The sequence below is a fragment of the Chinchilla lanigera genome, unplaced genomic scaffold (genome assembly GCF_000276665.1).
Source record: "Chinchilla lanigera isolate Chin_1 unplaced genomic scaffold, ChiLan1.0 scaffold00007, whole genome shotgun sequence".
Taxonomy (NCBI): Eukaryota; Metazoa; Chordata; class Mammalia; order Rodentia; family Chinchillidae; genus Chinchilla; species Chinchilla lanigera.
Window position 1 is genome coordinate 35,593,604 of NW_004955408.1, and position 13,272 is coordinate 35,606,875.

Consider the following 13,272-nt stretch of genomic DNA (forward strand, 5'->3'; position numbering starts at 1 on the left):
ACACATAAACACACACACACACACACACACACACACACACACACACACAAATTTTCAGGCAAAACTGATCATGTTTATGAGCCATGCTACAGCCAGAGGTCCTTGGGTTGGTATCTCTGGCCAATTAATGAACATACATGAAGCCTGAAAGGGTAAGCTGCTCCTTTTTTCTGATTCTGGGTATCAAACCCAGGAGTGTATGTGTGTGCTATACAAGCACTCTACGACAGCTGCATGCCCAATTATGTAAACTGCTGTTGAATGTAGTTTTTTGGCTCTCTCTGTCTTACATCATAAAAGCATCTTTCACAGTGCTTTTGGTACTCTACATCTAGGAAACAATGACTCATACAAAGTTTTTCTAAAAGACCACTTCAAACGGTGTTCAAATCAAATTTTATTAAAATTATTTGGCAAACTGGGAAGCAGTATAAAATGTTTGTCTGTGACCATGGGACACATTACATACAGGTTTTGGTTTGTTGTAGGTTTGGGTACACTATATTTTAAAGTCAGTTCTCTGCCCTTCAGAGTAAAATGGCCTTAGGTTTTTCTATTACCTATAGAAAAGGAAGCTGTAAAATACTGAAAAAATAAAATCCAGAGGTCAAAAATTCTCTTAAAATATTAAAAGAGTATACAAAGTATATTAAAAACACCTACATCTAGTCCACCAGATAACAAAGCAGACAGTTCATATCTGTACTCTTGTTTATATTCATTGTAAATGACAGTTCAAAGACCAAAGTATTTCCAAAGCTCAAAAAAAAACCAAAAAACAAAACAAAACAAAAAAAAAAAACAACTTCCAAACTCCTACTATGCTGCAGTAGAATTAAAGGATAGAACCAGGAAAGCATTTGATTTGGTCTTTAAAATTTCAAGACTTTTTAAATGGAATTTTTCTTCTACAGTACTTTGGGGTACTATTTCCTCATTAATGCCTTATCATTCATTAGCATTTGCCTTACAGCAGATCTAAGTATTGGCTTAATTAAGTGTATTACTGGACATCAAATAGCGGAAGGCCTTCTGGTCCAAGGCAAAAACATTCAGCAGACCTTAAAGCAAAACTCTGTAGGTTTGGTGCTCCTTAGTTGTTCTCCAGTGAACCTGAAGTTGGCTGTAAAAAAGGATAAGAGAAAGCTGTGTAAGAATCTTTACACATGGCACTATAGCTTGCTCCAAGTAGTCTTGCTTTTCTAGCAGTATATGAAAACTTGGCCATGGCAGTGAAGTGTTTTTGTTTTGTTCCAGTGATAAGGGTATGTCTTAGACTTCAGAATGCGCTAGATAAAGACACAATGGGGAAAGACATGAGAAAATTCTACCCTTGCTTCTCTCCCAAGGCTGTGCTTTCATTAAGAATCAAAGGGATTGTTTTCAGTCTCTCTTTCCAAGTACATTCCAATTTCTGGACATTCCAATGACTAAATAAAGACCATTCCTCCCGAGAGCGAATTCATCTCACCAGGCAGAGAAGACAGCCCTACCACATTAGTGTTAATTGGTTGCCTGATTAAAGTGCAAATTCTTGTTCTTCAAGAAGAAAAAGGGGCTGACTGGGAGCACGGCTTAGTAGTAAATGCCTATCATGCACAAGGCCACCGCATGTGTGTCACACACAGACACACACACACACAAATACACACAAATGATACTAGTTTAGTCCACCCTGACTTTTCTGTGGGCTAAATTGCTTCATATGTTAGAGAAAAAGCAATCAAACAGGCAAGTCTCACCTGAAGGGTCTCAACTCTACAAAGGCTAACTGTGTTACTTATTTGTGTTGTCCCAGCAAATTAATCACAGCAGTAACATTTCTATCGAATAACACAGATTCTGCTCTTATTCCCAAATGAAGAGAAAGCATTTTCTTTAAGAATGAGAGTGAAAATACAATTTAAAGTTTCTCAATGAATAATTCTTTGCATCTAATTTAATGTTTCTTTTAAAATCTAATTTAAATATAGTCTGCCCAAAATTTAAGAAACAACTAAGACATGTTGGGTCTTTCTCCAGCGTTAAAGTTCATCTCATTCTTCAAGAATGCTTAAAGTAAGGAATTCAAATATTTAAAACAACAGTAGTACATACAGCATGATACTGTCATTCTGTAAGACTTTAAACCCAGAAGAGAGAAATGAGACTTACAAATGGAGTCCTGATTCCAAATCTGCTGTGGAATGTCATGATGACTTTGTTTTTGTGTCCTGTTCTTTGATCAAAAGCATGGCAAGTGTCAAAAGGTGGGCTGTATAAGTGAAGGCTCACAGCAGGTTCTGTGTGGCTGACATTCTCTACGCGATGCAAGCCAATGGAATCTGAAGAATACCAGAAAGGGATGAAAAGATGCAGGAGCTTAGACGATAGCTGAGGGTAAACATTTCGTTAATCATCTGTGATCCTGAGTAAGTACTGAGGCATGTGGAACTAGCAGAGATTAGTTAGAACTTCCAGTTAAAATAGATGTGCATGCTCCTCCCATTACAGTAAGAATTAAAAAAAAAAAAAAAAGACACTGACATACAGAGACAAAGAAAATAGGAAAAGAGAAAACATTAATAAAATTATGAAAGCTTGAAAGATGGATGGCTTTGCAAAGGAGGGATAGCAAAATCTTAAGCCATTTGTGGGGAAAGCCAGAAGTAACCTGGTTTGTATCTTGAAACTCTCAGTTAGCTCAGGAATTGGCAGGGCCACGAAGTGAGAGTGAAGAGAGCTAAAGCACACTGACTGGTTGGAAGCCCATTTAAGAAGAGGCTCAAATCCCTTTCACCAATTTTCCTTCCCTTTTTCCCCAGGAGACTGAGATCCATTCTCTGCACAGAGGACAATCAGTGGATGAACTGGAGACCAGGGAAACCAAATGAAAAACAGGTGCATCAAGGAAAAATTTACATAGTGAATGAGAAGATTCCTGTTTTTCTCACCATCCAGTTTCCAGACAGAATTTTTTCCTCCAGGTAGGAGATGGGGACAGATTTTCAAGGTATTTTATTCCTCAAGCAAAATTCCCTAAAGATCCTGTCCGTGGGAATTCCTCCAGGAAAGTTCTCCACCAGATAATCGAAGTGAAATCTACCAACAAGTCCCTCTCCTGTGTTCACAGCTATCCATGAACAGTTTTTGTCCCTGGCTTTTACACATTACCTTATACCCAAGGCTGCTAGACACTGCAGCTTGCGTCTAGTACAGAAAACAGCCGAGAGCAACCTGCAAAAGGCAACTTGAAACAGATGCTGATTAGAAGGCTTTAAAAAGTCTATCATGAAGGTCCTAAGAGAGATCAAGTACCACATAAAGGACCAAAAAATAAAAGAGCTCTTAGAAATAAATACATGAATAGAAGGGTTAGTAGGAAAAGCTGAAGAGGACTCAAAGAATAAAAAGACAGAGGGTGGAAAATTGGAGAAGTAATTCAGAATTTTAATAACTTAACAATCATAGTTTCAGAAACACCACCACCACCACGAGAAATAACCTAAGAATATTTTTTTGAGGAACGCAAATGGCCAGATTTTTAAGAACCTACTGAGTACCCTGCCCAGTGAAGGAATCATCAAGTAGGATGCAACACTGCAGACGGAATGCAGATTCCAAACATTCCTAGAAAGACAAATAGATTTCACAGGAAGATGTAAGAATCAGAATGATGCTGAGCTTTACCCCTGAACACTGGAAACTAGAAAGCAAAAATACTATAATTCTGACGGATGATGTTTGCTGCGTTACCACCCACGTTCTGCTAAACAACCAGTCAAGGTGTAGGAGTTGAATATAGAGATATTTTTTTAGAAGAACAAAGTCTAGAAGCAGAAGACTCAGGTTCTAAGAGTGACTTGCGAGATTACATTTGAACAAGTGACAACTTCAAGGATTTTCAGTATTGTTTGGGAAAGTGGAACCTAATTCTCAGGCCAGCAAATGCTTTGATTCTATATAGCTTACTACTTCACAATACACTGGCTTAAGGACAATTTTGAACAAATGTTCAACATTCCTAAGAACCAACTGTCCTTCACACAAATAATTTTTTGTGTCTTCAACAGTAGTGTATACACCACCCAATCTGTGGTGGACAGTCTTGCGAGCAAAGACTGCAGACACCAGGCACTCATCCTTTACCTAAGCCCAAGGCATGTATAAGCCTGACTGTTAATCCCAGCCTCATCATTCTTATGTTTTGACCTTGGCCTCCTTTTCCTTTATGTTCAAAGTGCACCCTTTGTTACAGCAATACTGGGTCTTTCTGGGTGATATTTATGAAGGCCAGTTATATCCATGCTCTAGGGACTTTTTGCCCATTACTTCTGTGCAAACTCGATGCGCCTGCTCCATTTCTCTCCTCTCCTCTTCCCCACGCTGCATGTTGCTGGTCTTAGCAGCCCAGAACAGCCCTTTCCCCTCCTACTAACACTGTCCAAGCCCTTCTTCCTTCCCCGTTTCCTCTGGCCCCGTTCCCGAAGTGTTCACTCTGCAGGCACCGTGCCTTTGCTCACGCTCTTCTCTGTCCTTGACACATCTTTCTTCTGATGGCTTTCTACCCACACCCTCAATCTGGGACCTGTAAAAATTACAGACTGAAAATGTGTGGTAGTTAAGCTATCTGGATAACTAGTCTACAGAAACATTCTAGTACAACTCGCTTAACAGTTTATAGGTTAGCAACAATTCACATAAATAAGAACTAACCTTTCCAGATTCTGTGGAAAAAGAAATCAGGATACTGTCCTTGGTGGGTGAGCACCACCGTGGCTGGCATGCTCCAGCTCACTGCACACTCACAGTCCTGTCCCCTGCCTGCAGTACTCCTAACCTCACACACTCAGCTCATACCGACTGCTGCATAGGAAGATTTCCCAGTAGCCAATCTCAGACTGACTCTAACGGAGAAGAACTATGCATAAGGCTTTTGTCCTGATTGTATATGTTATAGGCAACAACCCTGCTCTTGTAACTCTGGTGTACCTTATGTATGGCAACTCTTAAATACTTAAAAAAATGAATTATGAGTTTTCTGCTACATAGCAAACTAAGCCTTGTGTTATGCGGATGGATAAAAAAGCTTCCCATAAAACTGACTTTTGCAAGTGACTTGCATTCTCAACCTAATGATGTGACAAATTTAGGCCAAATATCAAGACTAACACCAGCATTTAAGGTATACAAAGGAAGAACAGGCATTGCCAGAGAAACATCTGTAATACTTTATTTTATATAATGAGATTACATCCTAATTAAGAGCATGTGCTTTGGAACCAAATTACTTGGGTTCAAATCCTGGCTGCTACTCAAAAGCCGAGTGGTCTCAGACAAGGTATTTACTTTTCCCATATATTATCTATCTCATAAGATACTGTCCCTTTTAGGAATATAAAAGCTAAATTACTGTCTCTCCTGAGAAGCATTTAGTTTTCCCACACCACATTTAGGGGAAAGAATGAATTCTTATTAAGATATTTATAAATCACTTCCCAGTATCATACTTTGTAAAATCTCTCATAAGGAAAGTCATTTAATTATGCTATATGCATTTTAGAAAAATAGGGACTTGCTAGTGTTCTTAATCACTTCCAGAACATTTCTTTACATTTTCTAACATAATGACTACTACTGCCAAGAAAAAAATATATTTATGCACATGATAGTTATACAGCTAGTTTTTCTTAATTAATTGAAAAGAAAGGTTTGTGCTAATATTGTTTGGACAAGATATCATGCCTGTATCTTCTAGTCTGAAAAACTACTATGAAGACAATAATACACAATGTATTAATTGTTGTAACTCTCCTACTAACTTGTTTTGAAACTAGTTTTATTGTTACTTTTATTTTTTTCTCTTTAAAATAAAAACGACTACTATTTCCAATCATCTTTTTTGTTGAGTCTACTAAATATAAATTCATATTCTAGGCTGACTGCTCTAAATTTTGGCAGGTAAATGACTTTTCAATGGATCCTATCCTACATACACATGTTTTAAATAAATTATTCCAACCAAGATTCAAAGCTTTGAAAAACAAAACCCACTGTGTTTAGGTCATTTCCCAAGTATTTTAAATCATGACTCCACGACAGGCTCCACTGCACATGTGTAAGCAATCACTATTTCATATAAGATTTCAGTTGTTCCCACTCATCGTTAGAGAAAGGACAGCATGTACTTACCATTGATGTAGGCACACTGGTTTTCTCTCAAGGTTCTTTCAGACTTCTTGGTCATCTCATTGGATTTTTTATCAGGCCAGGCAAATAATGTCTCCTTTAGATTTCCTTGCAGCATTTTCAGAAAGCAGTGGGAATCCGTGTGATCATGAATACTACTATTAATACACAAATGACAATGGCACTCAGCAGTTGGTCTATTATCCAGTCCGTCCTGAGCTGATATCTACACACTATCAAGGGGACATCTTCCAGGTACAAATCCATTTCAGATGGATTTTTAAAATGCCATCAATCTACAACTGAACATTGTTCAGAGCAAACTAATAAATAACATGTTATCAGTATCAAGGAATATGAGAGATACAGATTTTTCTTTTTCTTTTTTTTATCGGTGGCACTGGGGATTGGATCTAGGACTTTGTGTACCCTAGGAAAGCATTCTGCTAACCTACATACTCAGCCCCTTTTATTTTGAGAAAAGATCTTACTGGGTTGCCTAGGCTGGCCTTGAACTCGATATCCTCCTGCCTTAAGTAGCTGGGATGATGAGCATATGCCATCACACTAAAAAGGGGCACAGTTATGATGTGTGCCCATGGTGATGAGTAGTTAATGTTTACAATGTTTTGTCATACTCATTTGGTAATAAAACCAGCAACTTTTTATCTTCTTCAAAATCTAGCTTTTAGGAGCTCACTTAACCTGAGTTAGAATTCGATTATGAACATATCTTAGAAATGACAGAGTGTTGGCCTGGTATTCGAGGCCCTAGGTTTGCTTCCCAGTACCACATAACAAAACAACAAATATAAGAACAAAAGTACATTAGAGAAAATTACCTTGGTAATTGTACAAACTGAAAAGATAACTTGGTATATTATTCAGTGTTTTTTTCACTCATACTTTTTTCTTCTCTCTTTCCTTTAGGGGTTGGGGAGATGTGCACACATGTTATCCCCCTTAAATTATACTGTACATTATATAAAATGTTAATATCTACAGATTTAGTGTAGCCAGTCTGTGGTTATCTCCCAATACTGGTGGAGAAAATAAGTTGTATTTGATCTTAGAATAAATAGTATTTAGATATATGAAGCAGTAATGGTTATAGGGCTGATTAAAATATATGTCCCTGTACATGGCCAGCATGGTGGCACACTCTGTAATCCCAGTACTTTGGAGGCTGGAGCAGGAGGATTGCTCCAAGTTTAAGGCCAGACTGGACTACAGAGTGAGACCCTGTCTCAAAACAAAACAAAACAGAACACAAATGTGCACATTTTTTAGTATTTATTTCACATGTTGAATTCTATTAACCTGTATATGTATCTTCAGAACTTGTTTCCTAAGTCCCCAGAGTCTAGGTCTATCATTGATAACAGGCTCACAAATAATATTTAATGAATGTATATAACTCATTGCATATGAGTAAATAAATATCTTTGATAGAGCTAACTTTCTAAAGCCTTAAATGTTCATTTGTCCTTTTCCCCAATCCAATCAAAAATAGATGTAGATTACTGTTCTTTATCATTCTCAAAAACTGGGAAGAATCTGTTTTAAAAGACAATATTCAGCTGACAGTAAGACTGGTAAATGCACAGACTGAAGCAATAGAACCAACTGTTAAAGAGTCAGTATTAGTTTAAGTTGACTTCTTGTTAAAAAAAGCTAAATAATTAGCTTGAAGTAAGAAGAAAACCTCTGAATTTGTGAAATGATTTCCTAGCTCCAAATCTGGTTTGGTCTTTGGTCCCACAACTGTTTACACACCTCAAACACCACAAAGGTCAGGTTTAAACACAATTCCATAAGAAGTTTAACTCCACAGAAGACAGAGGTTAAATGAAGGTGACTAAGGTCATCTGATTTACTACTCATTTTGGGAACCGGTTTTAACATACATGGTATATGCTTGAACCCCCTAAATTAATTCCCATTGTAATTTTTGTTGGGATTGGGGGACAACGTGAATGAGTATTCTAAAATGTGATCTGTTAGTCTTTGCAAAATTAGTGGCTAGCCTGGCACTGTGTTCTTCTCATCCACTGGGCCAAATGCACTAAAGAAGTATTTTGAATGATTATATTACCTGCCATGTCCTTCCCCCCAGCACAGAATCATCAGGTTAAATTTCCCATTTCCTTGATCCACAAGATTTCGGGTATACCTAAAGAAAAGAATGAATTCAGAAGTTTAAATCTGACTGCTGAAATAAGGATTAGGAAAAATAAGTTTTACAAAGTGCCATACACGTTAATAGTTCTACTGCTCAGCAATTTTGAGTGTGGTTTTGTAATAAGAAATCCACCACAAATGAAAATTATTCTTCACAGTTGACTTTTGACCTTTCTACATTTTGTGCGTTTTGCTTTGTGTTGCTGGTCCCTGAAGGATGACAGGACCTTTCTGTGTTTTGAATCACCACATAGCTGCTCAGTTTTGACTAATGATGTGAAAAGATAACAAGGAACAACAACATCACAAAAAACAAATTCCGTATTTTTGTGTCAGTATCAAACTGATAAAAAAAAGTTGCAGTTCTTCCCTAGAAGATACTTGTAGAGCACACAGCCACTCCAGGGGAGAATGTCACTGTTGTCTTAGGCTCTTTCTCCCCTGTCGCTCAGCAGAACTGGAGAAACAAGGTTTCATTAAATAGCTGTTCTAGAATTCTCTGTAACTTCACTGCTACAGCCCAGACACAAACCACATTCAAAATCACTTATAATGAAAAGTTCTCCACAAGTAAGGCGGGGGCTGACCTAAGTACTAGAACAAAGGCTTCACTAGGCAAGAACACTAAAGAAGAGAAATCAGTAACTGGCCAAAAAAAAATCCAAGCCAAAACAGCTATCACAGCCTCACTGCCACTGTACAGGGTGGGGGAAGACTCATCTCTGAAGTTGTTGTTGGTCCAATCAGTAATATTGTCACCGTCTAATTAGCAAAATCTGATACTTATGGCATTCAATGAGGCCTGGCCAACCTATAGTCCATCTTTTCTTTTTTACTCTGTTTTTAAAAAGTATCATAATAAAAATATTCAAGAAGTTTTGTTACTTATACACATTAAAATATATACATATTTATATTTATTTGTTTTACATATGGCCCAAGACAATTCTTCACTCAAAACAAAAGCAGAGGGCAAAAAGAAGAGGTGAACACAGCTGCGACTGTTGTTTTAAAGACAAGGGATCATGCTGCCTTTTTGGTGACGTCCATTCACTTGGCATCTGTTACCTCTTGTTCCTTGTGCCCCTTCTGTCCTCTCCTGTCCCCCCTCCCTCAGGCTCAGAGCCAGCTGCTGGCACAGCGGGGTCCTTGATGGAGCTGTTTAGTAAATACATCTAGCTGTTAGTCCTCCTCACTTTGTTACTCTTTACCCAGCCTGTAATTCACAGTAAGCTGGGTTCCTACACCAGGATCTTACTTCTTTGCCAGTCTTAGGGTCCCCTCTTGTTTCTCTCGGCCTTCTTCCAGAGAATTTACCGTCTGGGCCACATGGCCAGGCATGTTCTGTGGAAGATATTCCATATTCGTTCTTCGCTGTTGCACACTCTCCTTCCCACTGCCACCTCCAAGGTCGCAGATCAGCAGTTCTTGGTACCCATTCTATGCCCAAAATTCGGTAGAATTTCTGCCCGTCCATCTTCCTCACTCCCTATTTGCCCAGCTGTCCATGCACACTATACTATTATCTTACCAAGCTGTGCAGCTCAGTCGGCTGCATTTCAAAAGGCTCCGATTCCAAGGATTAAGCTCAGTTACAACCCACCCTGGTTAATTAATTTTACTCAGCCAATGCTGCATCTAGTCAGATATATACTGTAATGAAACTATTACAGTGTCATTTGTCCAGAGGAAGTTCCATGTGATTTAGAGTATGGGCTCTAGAACAATTAGGCTTTTTTTGGACCCTGATAGAAATGAGATCCTGTATCCAAGCGCTTTGTTTCCCATTTGGCAGCCAGCCCTTGCTTGTTAAACGGAGAAGAATGGCACCTGGCTATCCTGTAAAAAATGACTGGAGCGAATACACAGCCCATCACAAGATCTCACTTATCTGGAGCAAATGCAGGCAAAATAGAAACGCTGGACACTGGTAGCTTTACTGATGGGCAGAGGACCTGCCCAGGAACTGAGCTGATAGGAACCCAAAGAAATTCCGAAAGCCACTTCGCAGATTAAAAAATTGACAGTGGTCTTCAGAGTACATTACAGATGGAACTAGGGGTAAGAGTGAGCGAGTGACGTGCGGGCTGAAAAGGCAGATGTGTGCTTAATTTGCGAAAGCTGACAGTGAGTTTAAATAAACCCACAGCTGAGAAGGTTGAATTGGTTTGGAAGTGCAAGCAGCAGAAACGGAATAGTAGCAGTTGACAAAATCAAGATGCTGTTTTACATTGGGAAAATGCCTTCTGGAAGGAGCCTTATGGCTGGAGACCGAAGGAATAGTGGTGGAGAACTGACAGTGGGAATTGTGTCCCCCACCCCCACCCTTTTTCTGGATAGCTGACGACAGCGACCCCGCTGTCTGGGGAGCACCCTCTGCTAGCACAGCCAGTCAGGTCTCCCAGGAGACAGGCGGGCAGGAGCCTGCGTTTGTCTGGCTGCGGGGGGTCTCTGTGTATCTCCGACTTTGTGGTAGACGATGGCTCGGAGAGGGGGCATCGCTCCCGAGGCTGGGGTCATCGGTGTGGTTTACAGCCAAGGAACTCCGGGGCAAGGAGGGAAGAAGAAGCCTCGCAGCTGTGCGGTGGTCCCCCACCCGGCCCTGGTCCTCCTGTGCACAGTGTCTGGGCAGCGGGGAAAGCAGGCTCCACTTTCTCCGAGCAGAAGCCCGGGGGCCCGCAGCGCGGCGCCAGCCCCGCGACCCGCAGCCGGGGTGCAGACGGTGGGTGGCGGGCAGCGCGCCCGGGACCCGCCGAGCTCTGCAGACCCGCGCCCGCGCCGCTTGGCTGAGGCCAGAGCGCTCTCACCTGTACTGATCGAACTTGGCGTACTTCGCCCACTCGGCGGGGTCGCTGTCGTAGGCTTCCAGCACGGCCTGCACCTCCTCCACGTTGACTTCGTCGCCGGCGAAGAGCTGGTGCAGCACGCGGATGAGCTCGGCCAGCGTCCGCGGCTTCAGTACCTCGGTCTGCTCCATCCTGCGCGGGGCTGCGCGCGGGTCTCGCTGGCGGCCCAGACGAGGATCCGGGGGAGCGGAGGCGGGGCGGGGGACCCCTGCTGCGATGCCCGCGGACCTCGCAAAGACTCGCCGCCAGAAGCTGAAGAAGCCCGCGCAGGGCAGCCCCGACGCCCGCCCTCGGGAGCGCTTCTGAGAGCAGAAGAGCGGCCGTGCGCCCGGGCGGCACCAAACCTGGGAATGCGCCCTCCCGGCCCCTTTTAAGCTCTCGGCCGCAGCTGGAATGTACCAACGGTCTTCGGGGGTGGAGCGAGGCGCGGAGCCACCTGAGCCGCAAGCGGCGGCGGGGACGGGCTCAGGCACAGCCAGGAGCGGGGCACGGCTCCGCCTGCGCTCCCGGCGCCCCGCGCCTCCCGGGGCCCACCCCGCCCAGCTCAAAGTGCCACCACCACCGGTGGGGGTCGCAGTGCGGGAACCGAGGGAAGAAAGGGCATGGAACGCGCCCCTTTCTTTCAAATAGGAGGAGTCGGGAAGCGCCTTAGAAGGTTGCAGAGGGGAGTGCACCCCCAGCCTGGAGAGCCCATAGGAGCTAGGATGTTTTGTGGAAAGGAACTATGAGAATACACCCCAGGCCAAATGAAAATGAAGGTTGTTTCGAATGTACAATAGTGCTAAGTCCATTTCAACAAAGTCGGGCTTCTGGCAAGACTAATTAAACAGTGGAAAGCCATCACTTCCCAAGCATGATTTTGAAATCAAACTTTGTCTGAAACAAAACGCCCAGAGTGTGGAATGGAGGTACAGGCCTATAATCCTAGCACTGCGGAAGCCCAAGCAGGAGGATCAGGAGTTCGAGGCCAGCCTGGGCTACACAGCGAGATTCTGGCTCAAAAAACCAGAAGGATCAAGTGCTAAGAACCTAATGTTTCAATTGCTGGTGAGGTATTTTTCTGGGGGAAGAGGTAATTTATATGGTAATTTGAAATGCAACTATGCACTCCTTATTATAAATAGATCCAGGTAATAAATCGAATTTGAGATTATTAAAGGTCTAGGCTTCTGGAAAAATGGTCTTTTTTTTCCTAGGCGAGTTCGTCCTCCGCCATATAAAATGGAAGTCATTTGCACCACATAGTTGTATTTCATGTACTAACGATGTTATGGAAAAACAGCTGCTCAATTGCCATTATTTAAAGAATACATGGGTAGAAGCCAGCCTCTGTGGTGTGACTGCTGGGAGATGATTGATAAAGTATTCAGGACTCAAGAAACGTGTACTTCAAATTGTGTCCTCAAATTTTTTTTTTGTTCTTGTCAATGTTTTGAGTCTCTTTAAGTTTTTCATTTCAGCTATCTAATCCATTGATATTTGGAATGAACAAAATTCAAATACAAGCTTACCATACCTTCTTTGCATGAGCTGACTCTTCAATTTTCTGACAATTCATTTTTCACTTTCCTCTTTTCGAACTTGTCCTTTTTGAGCTCCAAACACCTTAAAGATCTCTCAATACAGGCACATACATTTCTGTATTGCCGCTCTGAATCTCATTCTGTTCCCCACACTCACAGTTCCATTACCATTTCCGGGTAGGTACTTCCCACACATCCCTAATTTTACATGCTGAGTGCACTCTTTAACCCCTTTTGAGATGTCGAATACCGCAAGCTGGCAAATCTACTCCAGCATGCTCTTCAACTATCGGAACTGCTGTTTCTGTGATGAAGGCACCAGGGGTAAACCCACCCATCACTGCCTAAACTTTCCTTATTTTCGCAACTGCCAAAATTTTCTTTCCCCTTGGGTTTTTCCTGTTTGCTATTCCATTCAAGCCTTTCTTTCATTATGGCTGCTTTACTGTACGCTCCTGCTACACTGAATTTCAGTTCTAGTTTTACCCATGCAAATCCTTTGTTCATAGCCTCATTATATTCTAAAGCATTAAACTGATTATTTCCTGTCACAA

General features: G+C 41.7%; 1 protein-coding gene across 1 annotated transcript; it reads right to left on the reverse strand.

Moving 5' to 3' along the window:
• Nucleotides 1–377: 377 nt before the first annotated feature.
• Cdo1 (cysteine dioxygenase type 1) lies at nucleotides 378–11,586 on the reverse strand. The gene is made up of 5 exons (XM_005376528.2): nucleotides 11,157–11,586; nucleotides 8,264–8,341; nucleotides 6,172–6,326; nucleotides 2,155–2,324; nucleotides 378–1,123 (listed from the first exon to the last, which is right to left on the reverse strand). The coding sequence occupies exons 1-5, from the start codon at nucleotides 11,324–11,326 to the stop codon at nucleotides 1,094–1,096; spliced, it is 603 nt and encodes a 200-aa protein (XP_005376585.1). The 5' UTR covers nucleotides 11,327–11,586; the 3' UTR covers nucleotides 378–1,093.
• Nucleotides 11,587–13,272: the final 1,686 nt, after the last annotated feature.

What these genes read in the sequence shown, in the direction of transcription:
- Cdo1 (XM_005376528.2), bottom strand. Translation starts at nt 11,326, where the DNA reads ATGGAGCAGACCGAGGTACTGAAGCCGCGGACGCTGGCCGAGCTCATC. An exon ending in TGGGGGGAAGGACATGGCAG is followed by an intron (nt 6,327 to 8,263) that starts GTAATATAATCA and finishes GTGTATTAATAG; the next exon opens with TAGTATTCATGATCACACGG. An exon ending in TTGGAATCAGGACTCCATTT is followed by an intron (nt 1,124 to 2,154) that starts GTAAGTCTCATT and finishes CCTTTTTTACAG; the next exon opens with CCAACTTCAGGTTCACTGGA.